This window comes from Rana temporaria, chromosome 1 (genome assembly GCF_905171775.1).
Source record: "Rana temporaria chromosome 1, aRanTem1.1, whole genome shotgun sequence".
NCBI classification, from domain to species: Eukaryota; Metazoa; Chordata; class Amphibia; order Anura; family Ranidae; genus Rana; species Rana temporaria.
Genome location: NC_053489.1, coordinates 444,320,100 through 444,347,060, shown reverse-complemented (window position 1 = coordinate 444,347,060; position 26,961 = coordinate 444,320,100). Strand labels below are relative to the sequence as shown.

Below are 26,961 nucleotides of genomic sequence, written 5' to 3'. Positions count from 1 at the left end.
TGCTGTATATAGCCTGTGCAGAGAACAGAGCTATGGGAGGGGCCCAGCGGGCCCACCCACTACAGGCTATTTATCCCCAAGTTATCCCCAAGTTCAGATTTAAATACAAAGCAGCAGATCTCTACAGATTTGCTGTGCATACTACTTTCTATCTGAAAAGAGGAGAGATCAGGGAAAAAAACAAGAATTAGGTAGCTGGTTCCTCTCATATTTCCTCTCTTTCTGTTTAAGCCCAAAAACAGTGAGCACCACAAATCTATCCTACTTTCTATCATGCAAACAATACTCAATACAAACAAGATGGCTACATAGATTTTTTGTTATAGCATGTACTCACTGCATTGATGACTATCCATGGCACATATTGGTGTGGAGGGTTAAGTGCTTGGGTTCGCTGTGCATTAGCGTGCATAAGTTTGTTACCCAGGTCCCCATTCACACAGTCCAGTACTGTTTTGACTGGGAGTTCTGGCTCATGAGCTTGGAGGCACTGCAGAAGAATGAACACAAAACATTAAAATTATTTGAACATAGAAAATATTCACATTACTAACCTTAGCCACTTCAGCTCCTGTACGTTTATGCCTCTTAAAGCGGAGCTCCACCCAAAAGCGAAGCTTCACTTTTTTGCAACCCCCCCCCTCCACTGACACTTTTTTTTGGGGGGGGCACCTGGTTTTGACAGGTACCCTGCTTCCACTTCCAGGTGAGACATTTCTGGCCCCTCCTCCTTCACCCCCGCTGCCTTCTGTGACACACACACAGGTCCCAGTAAACAGCGGGACCATTCAGAAAGCGCAGCGTGACTCACGTATGTACAGTGGAAACTAACAAGAGAGAAAAGGGGGATCTCAGAAATGCCTTTTGCCTGCGCACCCTGGAGTGTAAACACAATAATATACAGTGCAATAACAAAATATTAGTAAAAATCAGTGTATAAACAAAGCAGCAAGGCTCAAAGTCTCAACATGTAAAGAAAAACAACTGGGATTTCATACCATGCTAAAACATAAATGTGTTTCGTCAGCAACGTCTGACGTCATCAGGGGTTGTCAGGCGTTGCTGACGAAACGTGTCGGGTTCCGTGATACATGGCACGTTCCTTCCGCCACTTGTTGGAACGCTGTCGGCGTCCCTGCCATTTTACAAAACACAATTTATCTTCTGCTTATGTAAGTGCTACCTGTATGTTTTTAATACATTTTCTAAATGGTACTGCACTATGAGGAGCTTTTGTTCTTGTCTTTTTGATACCATTTCCATTCGGTGATCGTGCTTAACTCTGAGCTGCGGTTTCTTTGGACATCAGTTTGTCTTGCTGTTTTTGACTACCTGTCATGGGTGTCAAATTCGTCCGGAGAGTAGGACATTTGCCTAGAAGTTGGTGGAAGGAGATGCACTGGAAACATTAGCCATATATGTTTTCTACATCGTCACATTTGATGTATAGAAGAATTAAGAGCACTTTATGTGGGTCTAACTAATCAGTGGTGTATTATTGGACTTTTCTGTTTATATTATATTCACTTGATAGTCATTTGATTACACATTTCTTTTTTTTCTTTTTCATGTTTTTAGCGCGGTATGAAATCACAGTTGTTTTTCTTTACAGTAGGAAACTGTCTGTGAAGCCTGAAGGTTTCCCTTAGTTACAATGCCGGCGCCTGCACCCGAAGCCGATATATGAATCGGTTTGGGGCACCGACATCTCAGGATCCCTGGACAGGTACGTTTCCTAATATTAAAAGTCAGCAGCTACAGTATTTGTATTTTTTTTTTTTTTTTTACAGACTAGGCCTCCTGGACAACCTCTGATTCTAGGTTCTCCCAAGCCAATCCCCCATCGCACAGCTCCCGGCTTAGGATCCTCTCAGCAGAAGGTTGGGACCCAGCCAGTTGCTGGGGCCCCTCTCTAGGTTGGGATAAGGCTCCGCATGGTGCATGACCTCAGTACAGCAGGCTACGTTTGCGGGGCCCATGGATGTGCGCACCCTGAAGGTGCCCCGCACCCTGAACTCGGGCCCCGCACCGAACAGAACGGCCCAAAGGTGGTTGCCCAGATATATCCCCTCCCAGCACGCCCAACGAGGGAAGAACTCCTCTGATTGGCTGCTGGGAGAAGGTGGGTCTGTCAGAACCCCTCTAGCGCCAGCTGCCGTCTGGGGGTGATATCGCACCCCCGGAGCGCAGACTGACCCACAGGACAAATTCTGAAATTGGCAACAGCCTAAATTTCCATAAACTGTGAATGAGAGTAAACTAATCCTCCCATTCCCACTAACTTTTAGCGTAGCGCCCGCACTGAAAAGTAAGGGGGCGCTACATAAGTAACACATACAATATTTTTTGGGGGACAAACTAGGCTTTCATTTGGTAAATATTTTACTAAAATAAAACTGATTTATTTTTTTGTACATAATCTATAGACAAAAAGATAAAAAAATTTTTTAAAACAATATCATTTTCTATATTGGCCAGTGTTCGTTTTGAAATAGGTATACATTAAAGCCTAAACCCAAGCTGGCCTAAATGAACTATTTTCTTTATTTAGTGATGCAGTTGCTGTGAGTACTGTATCATGTAGAATCAGCTACATATAATATGCAATGCAGTGTTCTATCAGCAGCAGGGCTGGACTGGGTCAAAAATTTGGCCCTGGACTTCATTCAGACTGCCCCTCTTTGACAGGTCTCTCCCATGGCAGCAGGACAAAAGCGGAGGGGGGCGGCGGTCCGCTGTCATGGAAGCCAGCCCACTGAGCCATCGGCCCACCGGGAAACTCCCGGTAGTCCTGATGGCCAGTCCATCCCTGAGCAGCAGTACAAGGGCTTCCTGTCTGCTGACGAAACAAAGATATTTAGAGGAAGCCTGGTATATTTATACAAGTCTTCATGTGATTATGATGTCATCCGACCAACTCTTTACCTCAGCCAATCAGAGGATACCTTTGTATTCCTTAAAGCGGGGGTTCACCCTATCGACGGGAAAAAAAATATTTTTTTTTCTTTTACCTTTAAATCAGGCATTGTAGCGCGAGCTACAGTATGCCTGTCCCGAATTTTTCCCCCCATACTCACCTTGTAGTCGTCCATCGAAGATACCGGGGAATGGGCGTGCCTCTGGAGACGGAGGATGATTGACGGCCGGCTCTGGCGCGTCACGCTTCTCCGGAAATAGCCGAAATAGGCTTGGTCTTCACGACGCGTGCGCATAGCCTGTGCGCACGCGCCGTGAAGAGCCGAGACCTACTCCGGCTGTCTTCGGGGAGAGTGACGTGCCAGGGCCGGCCGTCAATCATCCTCCCTCTCCATAGGCACGCCCATTCCCCGCGGGAGCCGAAATCTACGATGGACGACTACGAGGTGAGTACGGGGTTAAAAAAATCGGGACAGGCATACTGTAGCTCGCGCTACAATGCCTGTCTCGATGGTAAAATCAAGTACGAGAGGGTGAACTACCGCTTTAATGATGTTATTTGCAAATGAAAATGATAAAAAAAAAAAATTATGCAACACTGAAAAAAAATAACGTAAAGGCAGGTTCACACTACTATAAAATGCAAGTCTCCGCAAGGGCACACAGAAAACAATGTTTTTCTGTGTGCCCCCATTCGCACTCCCACACTGTGGGGCAGAACGGTGCAGAAAATTGTAACCTGTCTGCATTTTGCCACACCGCTCTGCAGCCACCTGTGCGCTCTGAGCTGCTTTGCATAGAAAAGAATAGCTAAATCAAAAATATAAAACAAAGTCAGCGCTATACACCCACACAAAAGCTGCTAGCGGTAAAAGCAAGATACTGAATCCTTCAACAGGCGCTGCAGTTTTATATTTTTATAGAAATAAATAGGATGTCACTTAATATTAAAGTATGGGTGGAAAAAGGGGGAAACAGTGCCTTGCGTCTTAAACATGCAAGGCACCATCCCCCAAGTGTGATCACTGCCCCCCACTTGCGTAGTGTGAACCTATCCAAAATGATAATGGTATGTACAAGTTTCTATACAAAGGAGTGGCTGCATTTTGACAGCTATTCCTCTGTCGGTAATACATAGCAATTCCCAGAAGTCATTCCGAGAGCCGAGAAATGTTGAATACCTGTGTGTCAAGAGTGTCATCAACAGGTAAGAGAAGGGTGTGAGATGTGCCCTAGAGTCCAGGCTTGGATATTGGGGTGGTGATGCTACAGAGGGCATGATACTGTAGGGTGCTTCACATGCTAATTCATAGTGTTTGGAGAGAAGAAAAGCTTAGCTTCAGCTTAAAGCTACAGTATGTTAGCCTTCTTGATGGGATTAATAAATAACGAGTAACAGAATGCCTTAAATACTATGGGCCATATTCTCAGTGAAGTTACGATGGAGTAAGTCAGGATACTCCATCGTAACTCCCTTTTTTGGCCAGTGTATCTATGCTCCTGATTCTCAGAATAATTTTTGCATAGATACACTTAAGATCCGCCATCTGTAAGTCACTTACACTGGCGGATCTTAAATGCAATGACGCCGGCCGCCGCTAGATGGCATTTACGTGAAGGAGTCCTTTGCGTATGCAAATGATCCTTCTACGCCGATTCCCGAACGAGTTCGCGTCGCGTAACCGTCGCTTACGTCGTTTGCGTAAGCGGAAACTTACTCCTGCTATATGAGGGGTAAGTTTCCGCAAGTCTCGCGTAGGCCATGTTACGGATGGCGTCGGGTCCCCGTCGTGTTTTTTCGTCGGGTACGTCGTTTACGTAAGTCGTTCTTGAATACGACTTTACGTCAATGACGCACACGTCGGCGTCATTGACGTTTTCCGCCGAGAACTGGAGAATGCGCACTGGGCTTTTTGCAGCCCGGCGCATGCCCAGTTCTTTCGCATCGGGGGCGCGCTTCATTTGAATAGAAGACGCCCCCTTGGAGATCCGCCAGGCTACGCCGGGACACTTACACTCCGCTGTCCCAACTTATGGCGCAAGTGTTTGGGGAATACAACACCTGCTCCAGTAAGTTGGGACAGCGGAGTGTAAGTGCCCTAAGCGCAGCAGGCGGATATTTAGAGAGAATATGGCCCTATATATACATTTACTGGAGCAAATGACGTTCACATCATCAAAAGCTTAGTCAAGTGATCATATGCACTTTTGGCAGATTTAGACAATCTGAAAGTTGGTATGCCTCGTCAGCAGCATTCTGTTTAACGTGAAAAATGTATTCATACCCCTTGACATTTTCCACATTTTGTCATGTTATAACCAAAAACTTAAATGTATTTGATTGGGATCTTATGTGATAGACCAACACAAAGTGGCACATAATTGTGAAGTGGAAGGAAAATGATAAATGGTTTTCAATTTTTTTTACAAATAAATATCTGAAAAGTGTAGCGTGCATTTGCATGCGGTGTGCCCCTCTGAGTCAATACTTTGTAGAACCACCTTTCCCTGCAATTACAGCTGCAAGTCTTTTTGGGGATGTTTCTACCAGCTTTGCACATCTAGAGAGTGACATTTTTGTCCATTCTTCTTTGCAAAATAGCTCAAGCTCTGTCATATTGGATGGAGAGCGTCTGTGAACAGCAATTTTCAAGTCTTGCCACAGATTCTCAATAGGATTTAGGTCTGGACTTTGACTGGGCCATTCAAACACATGAATATGCTTTGATCTAAACCATTCCATTGTAGCTTTGGCCATATGTTTGGGGTCGTTGTCCCAGTCTCAAGTCTTTTGCAGACTCTAAAAGGTTTTCTTCTAAGATTGCTCTGTATTTGGCTCCATCCATCTTACTATCAACTCTGACCAGCTTCCCTGTCCATGCTAAAGAAAATCATCCACACAACATGATGCTGCCACCACTATGTTTTATGGATGGTATGTTCAGGGTGATGTGCAGTGTTAGTTTTTCCCCACACATAGCATTTTTCTTTTAGGCCACAAAGTTCAGTTTTGGTCTGACCAGAGCCCCTTCTTCCACACGTTTGCTCTGTCCCACACATGGCAAACTGCAAACAGGAGTGGCTTTCTTTCAACAATGGCTTTCTTCTTGCCACTCTTCCATAAAGGCCAGATTTGTTGAGTGCTTGACTAATAGTTATCCTGTAGACAGATTCTCCCACCTGAGCTGTGGATCTCTGCAGCTCTTCCAGAGTTGTTGTTTTTCAGTCATTTAGTCGTGTCTGACTCTACGTGACCTCATAGACCATAGTCTAGTCAATATTCCAATCGCACACTTTCCTGGAGAAATGGCTCATGAATACAAAATGGGTGCTGAAGCGATCACCAGCTGGGTACTGGAACAATCAACCACATAAACATATTCGCCAGCACACCATGGATCGTATATGACGTCCAAAAGTTTTAAAGCAAAGAAAGCATCACAAGAAGTGCTTAGCACTTCTTGTGATGCTTTCTTTGCATTAAAACTTTTGGACGTCATATACGATCCATGGTGTGCTGGCGAATATGTTTATCTCATAGACCATAGTACGCTAGGTATTTCTTTCCTCTGCCTCCCACAGCTTGCTTAACTTCATGTTCATTGTTTCGATGATGCTATCTATTCATCTTTTTTTCTGCAGTCCTCTTCTACTTTTTCCTTCCATTTTTTCTCTTCATCAGGGTCTTTTTCAATGAGTGCTCTCTTCGCATTAGGTGGCCAAAGTATTTGTGTTTCAGCTTCAGGATCTGTCCTTCCAGTGAATATTCAGAGTTGATCTCCTTCAAGATTGACTGGTTTGGTCTTCTTGCCATCCAAGGGACTTTCAAGAGTCTTCTCCAACACCATAGTTCAGCCTTCCTTATAGTTTGGCGTTCAGCCTTCCTTATAGTTTGGAGTTCAGCCTTCCTTATAGTTTGGCGTTCAGCCTTCCTTATGTTACAACTTTCACAGCCATAGGTTACTACTGGGAATACCATAGCTTTGACTATAAGGCACTTTAGAAAAATCAGGAAACAGCACTCACTTTGCCACATCCGTAAATAATATTGAAGAAGAGAGGGGGAAAGGGAACCCAAAGGTGAAAGTGCCGTTAAAGTCTGAATTGGGTTCACCTTTGGGTTCCCTTTCCCCTACAATATTCGTCACTTTGTCGGTAAGGTGATGCCTCTGATTTTTTTTAATGTTGTCAAGATTTGCCATTGCTTTCCTCCCAAGAAGCAAGCATCCCTTAATGTCATGGCTACAGTCACTTTCTGCCGTGATCTTGGAGCCTAGAAAGATAAAATCTGTCACTGTTACCATTTCTACTCTTTCTATTTTCCAAGGAGTGATGGGACCGGTTGACATGATCTTTGTTTTCTTAAAGTGGTAGTAAACTCTGTACTACCACTTTAACCTGCCTATAATAAGGCTTACCTGTAGGTATAAAGAATATCTCCTAAACCTGTAAGGTTCAGGAGATATTCCCCTCACAATGCGCATCAGAGATCCTCGTCTAAACGCCCGGCAGCCACCGCACCTTGCCGGGGAGTGATGACATCGCCGCTTCAGCCAATCACAGCGCTGGAGCGGCGATACCCGGAAGACACGCCGAGGCAAGATGACATCTTTTGCTTTTCAGGTGTTAAAAAAAAAAAACGGCAGCGGGTTTACTACCGATTTAATGTTCAACTTCAGACCAGCTTTTGCGCTCCCCTCTTTCACCTTCATTAAGAGACTCTTTAGTTGTTCTAACTTTCTGCCATTAGTGTGGTATCGTCTGCATATCTCAGGTTTTTGATATTTCTCCCTGTTGATATTTTTCCAGAGTTACCATCGTTGCTTCTCTGATTAATGTTCGCCTTGGTTGGCATGTCAGTTTAGGTGGACGGTCATGTCTTGGTAGGTTTGCAGTTGTGCCATACTTCTTCTATTTTCGGATGATGGATTGAACAGTGCTCCGTGAGATGTTCAAAGCTTGGGATATTTTATAACCTAACCCTGCTTTAAACTTCTCCACAACTTTATCCCTGACCAGTCTGGTGTGTTCCTTGGCCTTCATGATGCTGTTTGTTCACTAAGGTTCTCTAGCAAACCCTTGAGGGCTTCATAGAACAGCTGTATTTATACAGAGATTAAATTACACACAGGTGGACTCTGTTTACCAATTAGGTGACTTCTGAAGGCAATTGGTTCCACTAGATTTTAGTAAGGGGTATCAGAGTAAAGGCGGCTGAATAGAAATGCACGCCATGGTTTTCAGATATTTATTTGAAAAGAAAATGTGAAAACCATTTATCAATTTTCTTCCACTACACAAGTATATGCCACTTTGTGTTGGTCTATCACATAAAATCCCAATAAAATACATTTACGTATTTCGTTATAACATGACAAAATGTGGAAACTTTCATGGGGTATGAATACGTTTTCAAGGCACTGCACACTTAAACCTGCAACGCCTGCACAGTGACATCACCCAGAAGCTTATTATGGGACATCTGTTGTCGGCTGTCCCTCCTCTCTCTGAAGCCAGCACTGGAGCTGATCATGTGACCAGACCGAAGCATCCTGAGGAATAGGTAAGTATAAGCATCTTCCTTCCTACAGAGTAGTTAGAATAGGATTTAGAAAGGGGTGGGAGTAGGTTTAAGCATTGTTTGGAATAGCTTGGAATTCCACTTGAAGACCTCAGCTATTGATTACACAAGTAGCATTCTCTCCTGAAAGGTTCACCTTAAAGCTACATGCACATGGCCATAAGAATTTTACTGATCATATATGCATGGTTTATCTGGCACAAAAGTTCCTGAGTAAATGATCAGTAAAATGTTATTAAATGCTTAAAGGCACGTATGCATTTAGATGTGTAGACTTCTAGTTCTATATCCTCCTGCTCTGTTTTCAATCCCAGAATGCAGTTTTTGCATCTACCGTAGGTATGCATCTATACATGTGCTTAATTACACGCATATGCACATAAAATGCATGTTTTCAGGTGGCGATATTTGGTTAGGCATGTGCATTCTGATTTGTAAACAAACATGCTTTGAATTGCCATACTGAACAATACTGTATAATACATATATTGTATAGCTATATAAATGTATACATATTTTATGTGTTCGTGTGTGGGTGTGTATATAAAAAGTCTACACACCCCTGTAAAAATTCCAGGTTTTTGAGGTGTAAAAAAGTCAGACTAAGAAAAGTCACTTCTGAATTTTTCTAATTGATGTGATTTATAATCTGTGCAATTCAATTAAAAACAACCTGAAATCTTTAAAGGGGGAAAACCTTACATTAACTTGGTTGCATAAATATGCACACCCTTAAACTAATACTTTGTTAAAGCACCCTTTGATTTTATGACAGCATTCAGTTTTTTGGGGAAAGAGTAAATCAGAATAGCACATCTTGTCTTAGGGATCTGTGCCCACTCTTTCTTACAAGTGCACTTCAAATCAACCTGGATTCAGGTCCATCCCAAAACTTTGATCTGTATGTATTTATCTGAATATGTTACATCACCTTACACATCACTTACTGGCTTTAGAGCTTCAGTGACATTGGGGGACATTTCCATACAGTCAATGACAGGAAAGTAGCTACCGATCTCTGGCAGGAGGTGAATAAGACATGCCTAGAAATATAAAAGAAAATTTCACTACAAGACATATACATCGGTGGCAATGACTTCAGCAGGTAAAAAAAGTTTTATATTATACAGTGGAACCTCGGTTTGCGAGCATAATTCGTTCCACAAGAATGCTTGTAATCCAAAGCACTCGTATATCAAAGTGAGTTTCCCCTATAGAAGTCAATGGAAACTCAGATAATTCGTTCCACAGTGACTTCTATGGTATGCAGTACCGCATGTGGCCAGAGGTAGAGGGGCGCTGGAGACACTTGGAAACCGCTCTGAGCCTTTCGGATGCACTCGGAAACACTCGCAGAGACTTGGAAACCCTCAGGAACGAAGTGTTTCCAAGTGTATCTGAGCGGCTTCGAATGTCACCGGCGCCCCCGCACCTCTGGCCAAATGTGATACTGCACACCACAGCGGCTTGAATCCTGATCGTTTTGCGAGACAACGCTCGCAAACTGAGTAAGGATTTAATAAAAAATAATAGCTCGTATTGCGAAACGCTTGTTAACCGCGTTACTCGCAATCCGGGGTATTACTATATTTGATTTTAAATGATCTCTCCAGAGAATGTAATTGAATGCAGGGAATACCAATTCTTCTTTTGTTTCTTGGTGTTGCCAAGTTCTGATGAACAACTATGTACTCATTACTTTGTACAACTAATTAGTTTTAGATACGTTTTTTAAACCTGATTAGTTTGTCACACATTAGGTTTTTGGGAATGGGGTTTTTCAATTTAAGTGTATCTCTAGACAAACCTTTCATTTTAGTTTCAGATAAAGTAAGAAAGACAGGTTTTTATTGAAGTGTCTCCATTGGGGACATCCATCCCCCTGTTTGTACTAGTAGCCATTGTACATGAGAGACAGTGAGGGGAAATCCAATTAGAGTTGTCTCCAGAACAAGAGATAAGAGAAGGTCTTTCACTGGGGACACCTGTTCCTGGGACAACTGTCTAAAGCAGCCTATAGATGAGCCATTTGTTTTCATTAACCCAGAGGGTTAAATGAAAAATCTAATTACTTGATTCCCCCATACACACATTGAAGGTGGATGGGGGAATCCTCCTCGCTGAGTTATTGTATTCTGACAGCGGGGAGGCTTCCCCGACGTCAGAATAAATGACCGATATATATAACGATCAGTGCTGCAGGCTATAGCTGGCTGTACTGATTGAACGGCAAAAATAAGTTCATACATGTAACCCTACATGTATTGAAATACTGTCGCTCCCAAATTTAGATCCATGTATGACCAGCTTAAGAGCAGAATTTCGCTAACTTGGGGAGATTTCCTTTGGCTTACTGTTGTATCTCTGGTACAGGAAGTGAAATTTCCCCAATGCTATTCAGACAAGTATGGCTATACATATACCGTATTTATTGGGGTATAGCGCGCTCCGGCATATAGCGCGCACCCCTAAAGTTGCCCCGAAATTCCTGTGAAAAAACGATTTTTGTCCTTACAGTTTGGTGTCTTGCATGGCGTCCATCGGCGGCCTTGTCGGGTCCAGAGTCCGTCTGCGGCTTCGGGTGTCCTCTTCGTAGGGTCCGGCGTCCTTCTGCGGCGTCCTCCTCGCTTGTTTCCCGCTTTCCCGCGCCGAGTTTGAATACTGCGCCGGCATATACCGAGTGCAGTACACTCGCGTATAGTCGGCAATGCTCGCGCTGACGTCCTGGACGTACAGGACGTGAGCGCGAGTGTAGCCAAGACTGCCCGACTATACACGAGTGTACTGCGCTCGGTATATGTCGGTGCAGTATTCAAACTCGGCGCGGGAAAGCGAGTATCGGCGTATATCGCGCACCCACGATTTTGCCCTGATTTTCAGGGCAAAATAGTGCGCGGTATACGCCGATAAATACGGTACTTTAAGTTCAGAGGTAGCATGCTTATCTTTTATAAGATGTAACTGGAAACCTGTATGACAAAATGCAGGCATATAGGCCCGGATTCACATACCTTGGCGCATAGTTATGCCGGCGTAGCGTATCGAATATACGCTATGCCGGCTTAGCAGCGAGCACAGTATTCACAAAGCACTTGCTCCCAAATGTACGCTGGGTTCCCTCGGCGTAACTCGTCGTAAGTGGCAGTGGGCGTGAGCTATGCTAATGAGGCGTGACCCCATGTAAATGATGGGCCGAGCGCCATCAAGATACGAATAACGAACGGCGCATGCACCGGCTCATGGACGTATCCCAATGCGCATGCTCAGAATCACGTAGGAACGAATGCCTAAGATACGTTGAATCACTGCCTACGACGTGAACGTAACCTACGTCCATCCATATTCACGTACTGCTACGTAAACGACGTAAAATATGACGGCTGTTCCCTGGTCCATACCTTTGCATGAGTTGCACCTCATAGATGGGGAATAACTATACGCCGGACGTAAGCCTTACGTAAACTGCGTATATTAATGCGCCGGGCGCAAGTACGTTCGTGAATCGGCGTATCTCACTAATTTGCATATTCAAATCGTAAATCAATGGGAGCGCCCCTTGCGGCCAGCGTAAATATGCGCCCACGATACGACGGCGTAGGAAACTTACGTCGATCGTAGGAAGCCTATTTTCAGGCGTATCTAGTTCTGTGGGCACGGCACACAGATAAAACGGCGCACATTTACACTTACACGGTGTATCTCGAGATACGTCGGCGTAAGTGCCACGTGAATCCAGGCCATAGAGTATATATTACAGCAATATCTTTTTTCATATATTTATCAAAAATTCTCTTTTCCTAGATTTTTAAACCTTTCAAGAAAAACGGTACAGTACTTGATATAATGCACCAGATACTTTCAGAGTCTTGTATGAAATTTCTACATTTCAAACAGTAATTTCAACAAACCTCGATGGCATTTCCATAGCATTCCTCAGGTCCATGCTGGCATACATATTCCCACTTTCCTGAAACATTTTTTTCCTGACAAAAAAGATAAAAACATAAGACTAAAAATATGCTCCTTGTATTGTTAGGCAATGGAAATAAACATATAACTGGACACGAGTGAATTCATTTACAAACCTGGCAAACCCATAAGCTGTAATTTTTTTAGTTTTCCTGTATTTATACAGGCAGATTGGTCCAAATAAGTATGAAATATGATTGTTGGGATTCCTAAGTTACGTGATTCTCTACAGTGAGGTAATCATAGTGCGTGTAGTACATGCAGTGCACACAGGCCTCAAGTCTCATGGGATTCACTGTACTCATTGAATACATTGGGAATTTGATTTGGGAAGCGCTCTTCTGCCACATGTCTAGTAGCTGCTTAGCCTGGGTATAGTAGTGGATGTCACTCTGGATCCCTCTCCTCACTACTTGATTGGACAGCCTGGCTGGAGTGAAGAGAAAGGGAAAGAAGCTACAGTGTAATTGAACTTATTGGAAGCCTCACTCCCTGGACTTATAAAAACCAGGGCAGAGGAGAGAGGTCTACCTCAGAGCCTGGGAATGGACTACCAATCCAATACCAATTCCTGCCAACCCCCCCCCCCCCCCCCCAAGCTTAAAGACAGGGGGCCAGATTCTTGTAGTTCCTGTGGCGGCGCGTAAGCTATTTACACTACGCCGCCCCAACTTACAGGAGCAAGTGCTGTATTCCCCAAACACTTGCTCCGTAGTTTGCGGCGGCGTAGTGTAATTGGCCCGGCGTATCCCTGTGTAATTCCAAGGGGGCGGCTTGTATTTAAATTAAGCGCGCCCCCATGCCGTTCGAACTGCGCATGCGCCGGGCTTAAAATAGCCCAGTGCGCATGCTCCAGTTCTCGACGGAAAACGTCAATGACGCCGACGTGTGCGTCATTGACGTAAAGTCGTATTCAAGAACGACTTACGAAAACGACGTACCCGACGTGAAAAGACGACGCGGACCCGACACCATACTTAACATGGCATACGTGGGACTGGCGTAAGGTTACCCCTCATATAGCAGGGGTAACTTTACGCTTACGCAAACGACGTAAGCGACGGTTACGCGACGCGATTTCGTTCGGGAATCGGCGTATCAGGCTCATTTGCATAAACAAATGAGACCTGAACGTAAACGCCACCTAGCAGCCGGCGGCGAATTACATTTAAGATCCGACAGTGTAAGTGACTTACACATGTCGGATCTTCAGCGTATCTATGCGAAAATGATTCTAGGAATCACTCGCATGGATACCCGGGGCCAAAAAAGAGAGATACGACAGAGTTTCCTGAGATACTCCGTCGTAACTCTTCTGAGAATATGGCCCAAGTTCAGTGTGAGGGTTAACGATGGGAGACAATTGAGATTTGGGGGGCAAGGCTGTTGGAGTCTCCTCCTGACCTCTGTTCTGCCTGTTCTCCACTATTAACTTCCCCCTTTGTACTGTGTGTACCCTCCACCAACTGCCCCCTCTGTACTGCCTGTCCTCACCATCAATGCCTTCCTGCACTACATGTTCCCACTATCAGCTTTTCCCTATGTACTGCCTGTCCTCACCATCAACTGCCTCTTCTGCACTGCATGTTCCCACCATTACTTCCCCCTCTGTACTGCCTCACCACCAACAACTGACACTTATGCACTGCATGTCCCCACCTTGTACTTCCCTCTCTGTGCTGCCTGTCCCCACCATCAACTGACTCTTCTGCATTGCATGTCCCCATCATCAGCTTTCCCCTCTGTACTGCCTGTCCCCACTATCAACTGTCTCTTCTGCACTGCATGTCCCCGTCATCAACTGCCACCCTATGTACTGCCTGTCCTCACCATCTGCTCTCCTCTCTATACTGCCTGTTCCCAACATCAACTGCCACTTTGTACTGTCTGTCCCTAAAATCATATACCCCACTGTCTGCTCCACCATCAAATGTCCCCTTCTATGTTGCCTGTCCCAACCATCAACTTCCTTCACTGTCTGCCTGTCTCCACCATCAACTTATTTTTTTGTACTGCCTGTCCACACTATTAGCTTCCCCCTCCTCCACCTTTGTTTTGCTTATATTTTCCCAATTTTTCTTTTTGGTGACACCATCTGCACAGGATCATTTCTTCTTTGCCATTGTTAGCTATTTTTTGTGTGGATAAAAGGACTGCTGCATATGTGTGCAGTGTATACAGTCAATAGGCACAGGTTCTGTTTAATCATGCCCCCATGAGCCACTCTAAGGCCTAGGACCATCAGATCAAAATCCCCGCGGAATTCCCTCCGCGGTGACGTGTCGCGCCGTCGCCGCGATGATGACGTGCGCGACGCTGTAATATAAGGACTTCCACGCATGCGTCGAATCATTACGACGCATGCGAGGGAGGGAATCGGACGGATTGATCTGCCGAGTCTGTACAGACCAGTGGATCAATCCGCTGGACTGGATTCCAGCGGATAGATTTCTTAGGATCTATCCGCTGAAACTGGTCCGCGGATAAATTCCAGCGGATCGATCCTCTCGTGTGTACGGGGCCTTACTGTTACACTCAATCATGCCACAGCCACCATTTGCCACAGCATGCATAAAACGTATTTCTCTCTTCTATAACAGGGTGCCACAGGCCTTAAATTATCTTAGTCTTATGTTTTGTCAAATTTGTTTTAACTGTAAAACCAGGAATATTACCCTTAGGCCGCGTACACACGACCGGTCAAAACCGATGAAAACGGACTGAAGTTCAGTTTCATCGGTCCAAACCGACCGTGTGTACGGCCCATCGGTCTGTTGTCCTTCGGACAAAAATTAGAGAACTTGCTTTAAAATCGAACCGATGGACGGCTGACCGTCGGTCAAAACCGATGGTTAGTACACAAAAGCATCGGTTCAAAACCCGCGCATGCTCAGAATCAAGTCAACGCATGCTTGGAAGCATTGAACTTCGTTTTTTTAGCACGTCGTGTGTTTTACGTCACTGCGTTCTGACCCGATCGGTTTTTGAACTGATGGTGTGTACGCACATCAGACCATCAGTCTGCTTCAGCGGTGAACCAATGAAAACGGTCTGTCGGACCATTCTCATCGAATGGACCGGTCGTGTGTACGCGGCCTTATGGGTATTGTTAAAGTTTACATATTGTTTATACTGTTATTGATTGAAATGAGCCTTGGCATAGGAAGAAGAACTCAAATGTATATATTGATCTGAATTAGCCATCACTATAGATAACTTATATATGTAACTCCTCATTTACTTATGGTAATGTATACTGTAGGTGTACATTATATTATCCCATATGATTGCTCTGTGTATCCCTCCTCCTTTTAATTAACGTATTCTTCACATGCTTTCTATAGTTTCTTGCAAAATTGTTTATTTGTAATTAAAAGATAACCACAGTGACAAAATGATGCTGTAATACAATGTTTTAAAGACTTATCACGAGAACCAGTATTGGGATGTTTTGCAAGATATACAAAACAAAAGTGGCATTTCAGTCTTGAGTGACCATGGTTGAGTAAAGTCCTTGCTCAATTCCCGTATCTCGTGGTGAGTTTAGGGAAGAGGTATCTTTATCTTTGTATACGTTTCAAGATGGTAAAATAGATATGCTTTTAGTGCTTATAGGAATACACCTTATGGACTCTTTCACACTGGTGCATGCTGGGCCACAGCAATTTTAAATCCAACTGCAGAATTTGACAAGTGAAACCGCCCATTGAGATCAATGGAGTCGCACTGCAAATGTGAGCCAAATGCTTGCCTGGAAGTTGTGGCATTGGCCGCAAGGTAAAATTGCCATTCGGCCTTAAAGAAAAAAAAAAAGTACAAAAAGAACAAAAGAAAAAAAAAAACAGGTGTCGGGAAGGTGTCATCTACTCTCTCCATAGGAACGCCCATTCCCCGAGGAGAGTCGTAATCTTGTCGCTACGAGTGCACAGTGAGTACGGGGATAAAAAAATAAAGACAGGCATACTGTAGCATACAGTAGCTCGCGCTACTATGCCTCATTTTATGCTAGAATGTTGTCATGGAGGGTGAACCACCGCTTTAATAAAATGGGAAGAGTTGGTGATATTAACTTCCTGTTTGTGGCACATTAGTATATGTGAGAGGGGAAACTTTTCAAGATGGGTGGTGACCATGGCGGCCATTTTGAAGTCGGCCATTTTGAATCCAACTTTTGTTTTTTCAATAGGAAGAGGGTCATGTGACACATCAAACTTATTCAGAATTCCACAAGAAAAACAATGGTGTGCTTGGTTTTAACGTAACTTTATTCTTTCATGAGTTATTTACAAGTTTCTCTTTGTTTACAACCATTGACATGTCGCCGAGGTTAACAAGTGCGGAGCGGATAGAAATTGTTTTGATGTCTGGTGAACGCAGTAACCGGGTCATTGCAGCAGATTTCAATACAAGACAGCCTACGAGACCACCCATCTCCCATGCTACAGTTAGCAAACTGCTTGCTAAGTTTCGTCAAACTGGTTCAGTGTTGGATTTGCCAAAATGTGGAGGTATGAAATCTGTCACTAATGAAGAAACACCAGTGGCTGTCCTAGCTTCATTCAGCAAGAGCCCACAACGTAGCACTCGCCGCATGTCACTGGAGAGCACATTGAACACATTTTATAAGTGGTCAGAAACTTGTAAATGACTCATGAAAGAATAAAGTTACGTTAAAACCAAGCACATCATTGTTTTTCTTGTGAAATTCCGAATAAATTTGATGTGTCACATGACCTTCTTCCTATTGAAAAAACAAAAGTTGGATTCAAAATGGCTGACTTCAAAATGACCGCCATGGTCACCACCCATCTTGAAAAGTTTCCCCCCTCACATATTCTAATGTGCCACAAACAGGAAGTTAATATCACCAACCACTCCCATTTTATTAAGGTGTATCCATATAAATGGCCCACCCTGTAGATCACTTCTTACCACCTGTCTGAAAGAACCCTTAAGAAACAACTAGTCATAAAAATATTAAGATTCAGTCAACAGGAAACTGTGGCACACAATCTGACTTGTTCTTTCCACATTTAAATTAGCCAGTCTGTGAAATGTAAATGTAGGCTCATACCTGTGCATTCCCATAAGGCACCAGTGTAATATTCATAATGTCATATAACATTAGAAATGTGGGGTACAGCTGAAGAGCAAGGAACTTCCGGCAGCCCCCACAAAGACTCTCGTAATAAAGTTCCAAGTTCACGTTTTGTTCATTGTTCTTTTTGATGTCTTTACGGTTATTGTAATCCAGACACTGCTCCTCCACCTGAATACAAAACACATTCATTTCACTCAATTGCTTTAAATAGTTACATTTCTATATTCATATGATCCAAGTGTTGATATGGGCTATTCAAAATTGCACACTGCTGTTTTTTTGTATCGTGATATATGAGTGAGCAGCTCTTAATACAAGTATTTTATCACACGGTGATATCTGCTTATAGCTTGCCAACAAAGTGTAGTGTTCAACCTTTTTCATCTTTCCATAAGATTCATTGTAGCTGATCTCACAAAACCTAGCTGGACACAAAGTGAACAGAACTTAACTATGAATTGTGAGAATGATAACTAATAAAATAGTAATAGAAACAAATAATATACATAATACTATGTATACTGTGTTTACCGCTCAGCACAGAGCACTTCCCATTCATTCACTGTCCAGTGCAGCTGAGGCTGCAGAAAAAGGCATATGTGTTTGAGCTTTGGGGCGCACACTAGGGCCCGGATTCACGTAGAACCGCGTATCTTTGTGCGGGCGTAACGTATCCTATTTATGTTATGCCTCCGCAACTTTGACAGGCAAGTGCCGTATTCTCAAACCAAAGTTGCGGCGGCGTAGCGTAAATAGGCCGGCGTAAATTTAATGTGACCCCACGTAAATGACGCTTTTTACGAACGGCGCATGCGCCGTCCGTGAAAGTATCCCAGTGCACATGCTCCAAATTAATCCGCAAGAAGCCAATGCTTTCGACGTGAACGTAAATGACGCCCAGCCCTATTCGTGAACGACTTAGGCAAACAACGTAAAACGTGAAAAATTTGACGCTGGCCCGATGTCTATACTTAACATTGGTACGCCTCATGTACGCCTCATATAGCCTAAGATACAACGGCGTAAAAGAGACTTACGCTGGTCGGATCTAATACAAATCTATGCGTAACTGATTCTAAGAATCAGGCGCATAGATACGACGGCTCGGACTCAGAGTTACGACGGGGCCAGAATCCAGGCCCAGATGTGTTGAATTTAATCGTAGCATCGATGCATCATGATTCAGCCACCCGCGATTCTGCATCGATACAGGGACCGGCTTAATCACGATTGGCGGATGTCGTCATCCCGACTTGACCTGCCTCTCCTGGGAGAGCACTCCCAGCATACTCTACTTACAGGTTAAAATAACTGTGTCTTATTGAATCCTGTACATCAAGTGCCTCACTGTAGATGCTTTTAAAAAAATATGTAGCTATATACCGCATTTCAGAGCACCCCTTGGTGCTCACATGACTGTCGTTTACTCGCTGCTCTCTCCTCTCCTCCTGGATGATGTCAGCGGGGGATTCTCAGCCCTGGCTTATTGGACATTTCCACTCAATTTTTTGGGTGAAAACCATGAGCAGTAATCGTGATGCATCGCAGAATCAAATCAAATCAGTGACTAGATAATGGTACTCAAATCGAGTCGCGAGACCAGTGAAGATGCGCACCTCTAGGGCCAGATTCACAAAGAGATACGACGGTGTATCTACAGATACACCATCGTATCTCTGACTTACACTGGTCCTATCTATGCGCCTGATTCATAGAATCAGTTACGCATAGATAGGGCTAGATCCGACAGTGTTACAATGTTTTACACTGTCGGATCTTTTTTTCAATTTAAAAATGGAGCCGGGGGCGTTCCCGCTGATTTACGATAAATAATATGTAAATCAGCGAGATACGCAAATTCACGAACGTACGCGGACCCGTCGCAGTGTTCTTACGTCGTTTCCGTATCGGTTTTCCGTCGTATACTTACCCCTTCTTTTATCAGGCGCAGCCAATGTTAAGTATAGCCGGCGTTCCCGCGTCGAATTTGAATTTTCCTACGTCGTTTGCGTACGCTGATTCACGAACACGCGCGTCGCAAGTCCCGCTCACGTCGCAACCGCTGACGTCCTAGTGACGTCAGTGGGAGCAATGCACGCCGGGAAATTCCCCGGACGACGCATGCGCATTTAAATCGGCGCGGGAACGCGCCTGATTTAAATAGTACACTCCCCTAGCCGCGGAATTTGAATTCCGCCGGGGGATTTAGGATCCGCCGTCGCAAGTTTGGAGGTAAGTTGTTTGTGAATTAGCCACTTGCCTCCTAAACTTGCGGGAGCGGATCTTAATTCACGTAGATCGAGCGGATCTATAGATCCGCTGAGCTACGCGAATCTGGCCCCTAGTGTACACCCTATGCAATAGGCTGCGCACACCTATAGGAAGAACCCATTGCTAGCTAGCATCAGAATGGTGTTTGTTAGAGGGGACACACCTTCCTTAAAGAACTTACCAGGTACTAAAGGGTATAATAACATTTTAAAATAGTATTAGACAACTTGTGATATCAAACATGGTTGTAAGGCATATAACAGTGCAGTAAATATCAAATAATACCATATCAAAGCTATGCAGATATTTTCCTAAAACTGTACTTCAACTGTTCTGCGAATGCTAAACAAACGAATAAAGGTCCCTGCGGTTCATATCTTATTGTATTAGTTCATGTGCTGTGACCTGATGCAGCACAAGTGGTTAAAATTATTCTTGTGAAACCTAAGAGATGAATCATGAAACACATGATAGGGGATTTCCAGCCCAATATATCTGGGATAAGGAAAAAGCTTGTCTGAGATAATACACTATCTTTGATTAAACATACATAATAACCCTTATTTTACTTTGGTAGAGTGCTAGTCTTTAATAAAAGATTATATGTTCAGCTTCACTACTGTTTTACAAAGTGTTCTTTCTTACAAAGAAAAAAAAAAGAAGATAATTATATAAAAAGGATATACAATATAACAATGATAATTGTATATAAAAGATATCGGTAATCATATATCAGGGTTTCCCAACTTGGGTTCTGAGAGGTCCCCTAGGCTCTGTTCACATCTCTGAGTTCCGAATCGCTGGCGGAATCACTGTGATCCTGCCCGCGATTTGTAATAGCAGCAAATCGTGGGACGCCCGCACGATCCCGATGCGTCGCACGTTGATTCCAATAGCACCTTAAACGCAAGCGAAAATCGCTGAATGGCTGAACACAATCGCGGGACGCCTGTCGCCCCAAAAGAAAAACAGGAGCTTTTTTGGGACGATAGGCTTCCCGCGATTCTATTTACACATTTTTACCACAATTGAAGCCCCCATACGTGGAGATGTGAACGGAGCCTAATGGTTCTCCCACTGTCCACCATTGGAGTGGATTCAAACCTGCAGCAATGGTTCCATTACTGTTAGGGGCAGCCGAAACTGACCTTCACAGTAGTGCTGCAGCAGAGTAAATTTCAGCCAACAATTAGGCCTCGTACACACCACCGGATCTATCCGCTGGAATTGATCCGCGGATCAGTTCCAGCGGATAAATCCGGTCGTCTGTACGGCCTAGCGGATATTTATCCGCGGAGATTCCTCGGCTGGATCGATTTCAAGCGGATATAAATTTCTTAGCATGCTAAGAAATGTATCCGCTTGATTTGGGTCTAGCGGATTGATCCGGTGGTCTGTACAGACTCACCGGATCAATCCATCCGCTCCCCTCCCTCGCATGCGTCGTAATGATTTGACGCATGCGTGGAAGTACTTACATTCCAGCGTCGCGCACGTCGCCGCGTCATCATCGCGGTGACGGCGCGACACGTCACCGCGGATGAATTCCGCGCGGATTTTGATCCGATGGTGGGTACAAGCCATCGGATCCAAATCCGGAGGAGGAATCTCCGCTGGAAACGGTCCGGCGGACCGTTTCCAGCGGAGATCCCCTCGTGTGTACGGGGCCTTATAAGCCTCTTACACACAATGAGAATATCAGAAAAATTATCACCTCTTTTTTTTTTTATGCTAGTCTCACATCGAAAACCAATAGGTTACTAAAGTTACGAAAATTCTCATACTACAGAATACAACTTCAGAAGTGATGTAATGTGTTGTGTTGTATTGTATTGTATTGTATTGTAATGCATTCTTTCGTTTCCAAGCAAAAACACTTTTACTTACCTGGTCCCTCAAACTCCAGGCAGCTGGAACTCTCCTCCACTCCCTTATGCTCCAGCAGCGGACTATCTCTTGGCATTCTCATGTCGAAGGCAGGGCTATGGGTCCTGCATAGTACTTGATGAAGTCAGGAGACCTATGACCACCGATAGGTAAGGGGGAAGCAGATGCAGACCCTGGTCTAGCAGTGCGGGGGAAGCCTGTGAGACCTTATCAAGCATTTAACCCTTGCAGTGTGAGGGAAGCTCCGATGCAATGAAGGATTTTTACTTTCCCAGGAGACAGGCTTTAAAAGTGCAGTAAGGTGCACAGAGGCTTTGTATAAAATGCTTTAAAGCAATGTTGAGGTGGAATACCACCCTGCCTGACCATATGAAATTTCCCAACACTACCAGGAAAGAGGGAGCTTCCCATAGAATCTACTGGAAAGTAATAACACATTAGTAGACTCCTCCATCAGAAAAAAAGTACAATCTTCTGTTTAAGTGTGTGTTACCCTAAAACAAAATAGGTCCTGTTCCCTTAAAACATGTTATACAGCACAGTGCTTGTGCAGTGTAATTTGTCCCCCTGTATCACCTGAAATACCTGGCTGATCCTGCCAGTTTCTACCCTCCCCTCTGTAAACTGACCACGGTATATCATGGCTGCTGAGCCCTGACACCGTGGTCAGTTTACATGCCTCCATCATCCGCTGCACTCCCCTCTGCTCTCTGTCTCTCCTTCTGGCCCCTCCCCTCCCTACCTGTCAGCTAAAGGGTGTCTGCCCCCTCAGCTCCCTCTGCTGAATTAACTTTAACTTTTTTATACAATCCTCTCTGTTTTCTAATGCTAGGTGCCCCTGTGTAAATGACTTTATAAAAGAAAATGCCGTCTGTACCTTATTTCAGATGACTGGCCGCTTCTCTCCTCCTCCCCTCCCGACTGACGTCTGTGGGGGATCCTCAGTCCCTCCCCCTGCAGCTGTCAGCTCAATAGAGGGGAGAGCCAGCTGGTCACATGAGCAGCGCTTGGAAAAAAGGCAGAAAGCATTGTTTTTATAAAGCATGTACACAGGGGCACTTAGCATTAGACAACAGAGAGGATTGTATAAGGTGGGCACAGCGGCTTAACAACCACTTTAAGAATGGAGGCAGCATGGTTGGCCATCTTGCTGCTCACCGCATGCTGCCTCCTACTCTCCAGCGGAGCTGTCAGCAATTCCCCATCACTGCATGGCCAGTTAACCCACCCCTTTGCTATCCAAAACTAAAAATAATTTATTGTCTGGAGTTACAAATAAAAAAGTGTACCTGTTCCTACTTACATATAAATGCAACTTAAAGCGAAGGTTCACCCTAAAAACAAGTATATACCATTCAATCCAGCATACTGCCGTCATTTACAGTATGCTTTTTTTTTTTTTTTCGGTTTACATACCGTAGTATAGGTATTTCCCCCCGGCTTCCGGGTAGTGAATCCCGCGGGAGTGGGCGTTCCTATTCAGAGACTAAGTGATTGACGTATGACAAAAGCTTCACCCCCGGCGCAAAAGGCGCGTCACCAGTTTCTGAAAAAGCTTCTTTCGGAAACTGGTGCCGCGCATTATGCGCCGGGGGTGAAGCTTTTGTCATACGTCAATCACTTAGTCTCTGAATAGGAACGCCCACTCCTGCGGGATTCACTACCTGGAAGCCGGGGGGGAAAATACCTAAACTACGGTATGTAAACCGAAAAAAAAAAAAAATCATCATCAACATACTGTACATGTCGGCAGTATGCTGGATTGAATGATATATACTTGTTTTAGGGTAAACCTCCACTTTAAAGCAAAGCTCTAGTAGTTTTTGTGTTTATTAAAAGTCAACAGCTACAAAAAGTGTAGCTGATGACTTTTAATAAACACACACTCACCTGTCCCAAGATCCAACGATATGGTCACCTGAACTGTCGCTTCGCATCCCTTTCCTCTCACAACCATTTCAACTGTGGGCACCCGGCTGTCACAGCAGCCGGGTGCCTGCTGCGCCTGCTGAATGGTCCTGAAGTCTTCTGGGCCAAGAAGATTGCAGGGAGGGAGGGGGGAGGAGAACTTCCTTTTGGATCACCTTGGCACTCTAAACAGAAGTGGGAGCGGGTACCTGTCAAAACTAGGTACCCGCTCCCCTTCCAAAAAAAAAAATACATGCCAAATGTAGCAGGGGATGGGGGCGTGTGTAAAGCTGAACTTCTCCTTTTGGGTGGAACTCTGCTTTAAGAACAAACCTACAGAACCTATATTTTTCGTAACCCAGGGACTGCCTGTAAAGTCCTTCTCTTGAGAGCCTTTTATTTTACTGTTCTGATTCATTCAGTATTGAAACTTTGATGGCACTGGAAAGTTGAATGTTTGGAATTTCCGGGTTTATGGCAAGGCTTTAGGAATCAGTCTACTATACCCGCATATCTGCTCTTCAAGCTGCGGGTAGCTTCACCTGGAGCTCTACTGGACTGGCATTGTGCCTTGCTAACCACATTTGTACCTCCTATTATCTCATTGGCCCAGATTCAAGAAGCACTTGCGCCCGCGCAACCATAGGTTACGCAGCGCAAGTGCTTTCTTGCTCCGGTGTAACGAGTGCTCCTGATTCAGGAACCTCGTTACACCGACTGCAGGCTAAAATCTGCGCGGCATAAGGCGCAAAATATTTGCGGGGGCGCAGGGCAAAATCGTAAAATATTGCGCAATTCTACTTGAATCTGGGCCATTGTCTTTAAAACTGTTGCACTTAATAAAAATAATTGCATCCGAAAAAAATAAATATTAATTATTCTGTTAGCAAGTTCATCCAACGTGGCATCACACACATTCTTCGTCTGATAATACTATACTCTGACTTTGTTTAAATGCTAGATGTCTGCATTGCCTGCTGAGAACTTCTGCATTTGGTTGTCCTCTGGGAATTCAGGTTGGGAACTGAAAAAATGATTTGCATGTGCTTGGTAGCTATTTATGTTAGCCTGATCACGTTCACTTCTACAACCACCTTTCCTTTTTCACTTGAGAATATTTATTTTCATAATTTATGTATTGAAAAAGGTTATGCCGCGTACACATGATCAGAATTTCCGATGAAATTTCCATCAGTGTTTAGAAATAGAACATGTTTTATTTTTTTCGATGAAAAAAAAAACAATAGGAATTTCCTATCGTCTGTGTGCAACGCCGACGGAGAAAAAACCCACGCATACTCGGAAGCTTTGAAATTCATTTTTCTTGGCTTGTCGTAGTGCTTTACGTCACCGCGTTTTGGATGGTGGGAATTTAGTCTGACAGCGTGTATGCAAGACTGATGGAAGTCAGCTTCATCGGAATTCCGATGGAAAATTCCAATCGTGTGTACGCGGCTTTACAGTTACTCGTTCAATTATTTTCTTTATATTTCCTATAATGCCATTTGGGTGCACACACAGATTAGGATCACGCTTTCAAAGGCACCTTGATGTGGTGGCGTGACACATCTACAACGTTGTATTTTAAATATAGAACAAAAACCTGTATTTTTGTAGATGGATGAAAAAGTTTATAGGTAGGTTCTCTGTGTTGGATGGCTAGATTTGGTGCTGGGGAGTTTTTAATTTTGACTATTGTTGCTGTTAATTGCCCACCTGCTTTTACTTTTCTTCCGCAAGTTATATTTCGATGGCAAGAAGCAGTACATCCAGAACTGTTTGCCCAATGGAATGTAGGCCATTGGTGGGAATAGTTCCTCTTGCAAACAATGGGGGTAATCAATTGTAGTGTCTGAGACAAACCTTGGGGTTGTTTAGTAAAGGCAAATATGCTGCTCATTTTGCAGGGGACTTTTCTCCCAGAAGTGAAGCTCTGCTGACTTGCATCATCCAAACATATGCAAGGAAAAGTCCAAATGCTCATTGTGCACGAGGCCTTAGAGGACTCTGCTCTAGCATCCCCTATGGTAAAAAGTGTGCCATTATAATAAGCTGGGAGGACAGAAAGGTGTAAAGATGCTCTCTGCTCATGTAGCTCAGCAAAAATTTCTCACACTCACACGTTAACCTTTGAAAATTAAAAAAATCAACCACAAGTGTTAGGCACTTAAAATTTGTCAGACAAACATTAAAAACAGCTAGCATAACCCATTAACCCTCCTTCAGTTTTGGGCTATGAATTTTTGGATAATCCGTTGTATCGCTTTCAATTTTAGCTATAAAAGGGAAACTCTCATCGTAGCAAACAAAAAAAAAATCCAATTTGTGTAAAATTTTTAACACCCTAATTTAAAAAAAAATCATCATTTCACAAACAAAGCACATACAAAAAAAAGTCCAGCGCTCTCCTTCAATATAGTGCATTAAAATTATAGTGTATAAAAAAATATGTAAAAGTCATCTATATATACCGTATTTATCGGCGTATACCGCGCACTTTTTTCCCCTGAAAATCAGGGCAAAATCGTGGGTGCGCGATATACGCCGATACCCGCTTTCCCGCGCTGAGTTTGAATACTGCGCCGGCATATACCGAGCGCAGTACACTCGTGTATAGTCGGGCAGTCTCGGCTCCTCTCGCGCTCACGTCCTGGACGTACAGGACGTGAGCGCGAGAGTAGCCGAGCATTACCGACTATACACGAGTGTACTGCGCTCGGTATATGCCGGTGCAGTATTCAAACTCGGCGCGGGAAAGCGGAAAACGAGCGGGGAGGACGCCGCACCCGACGAAGAGGACACCCGAAGCCGGAGACGGACGCCGGACCCGACAAGGCCGCCGATGGACGCCGCGCAAGACACCAAACTGTAAGTACAAAAACTTTTTTCCACAGGAATTTTGGGGCAACTTTAGGGGTGCGCGCTATACGCGGGAGCACGCCTATACCCCAATAAATACGGTAATACATTTATGTGAGTCCATAGAATGGACTCACGTATATTTAACATATACCGTATTTATCGGGCTATAACGCGCCCCGTCGTATAGCGCGCACCCCCGAACTTGAAGAAAAATTCCTGGAAAAAAAATAAATACTTAGTTTGGATGCCCCTCATCTGTGTCTTGCCCGTCGTCCATCGCGTCCTGCCAGTCGTCCATCGGCGGCCTCATCCGGTCCGGCGTCCTTCTGCGGCCATCGTGGTGTCCTCCCTGCTCAATCCCCGCTTCCCGCGCTGAGTTTGAACCACTGCGCCGGCATATACCGAGCGCAGTAAACTCGGGTATAGTCGGGCAGGCTCGGCTCCTCTCGCGTAAAGGACGTACAGG

The 26,961-nt window shown here is 44.3% G+C and overlaps 1 protein-coding gene across 1 annotated transcript in view; it reads right to left on the bottom strand.

Annotated features, from left to right (window-relative positions):
• Positions 1-26,961, bottom strand: part of IFI30 (IFI30 lysosomal thiol reductase) — a 38,549-nt gene that overhangs the window by 5,700 nt on the left and 5,888 nt on the right. Inside the window, exons 2-5 of the mRNA XM_040326910.1 lie at positions 17,541-17,735; positions 12,406-12,480; positions 9,445-9,540; positions 338-490 (exon numbers count right to left, since the gene is read on the bottom strand). Coding sequence (XP_040182844.1) covers positions 338-490; positions 9,445-9,540; positions 12,406-12,480; positions 17,541-17,735 — 519 coding nt within the window. The remainder of the gene's footprint in view (positions 1-337; positions 491-9,444; positions 9,541-12,405; positions 12,481-17,540; positions 17,736-26,961) is intronic.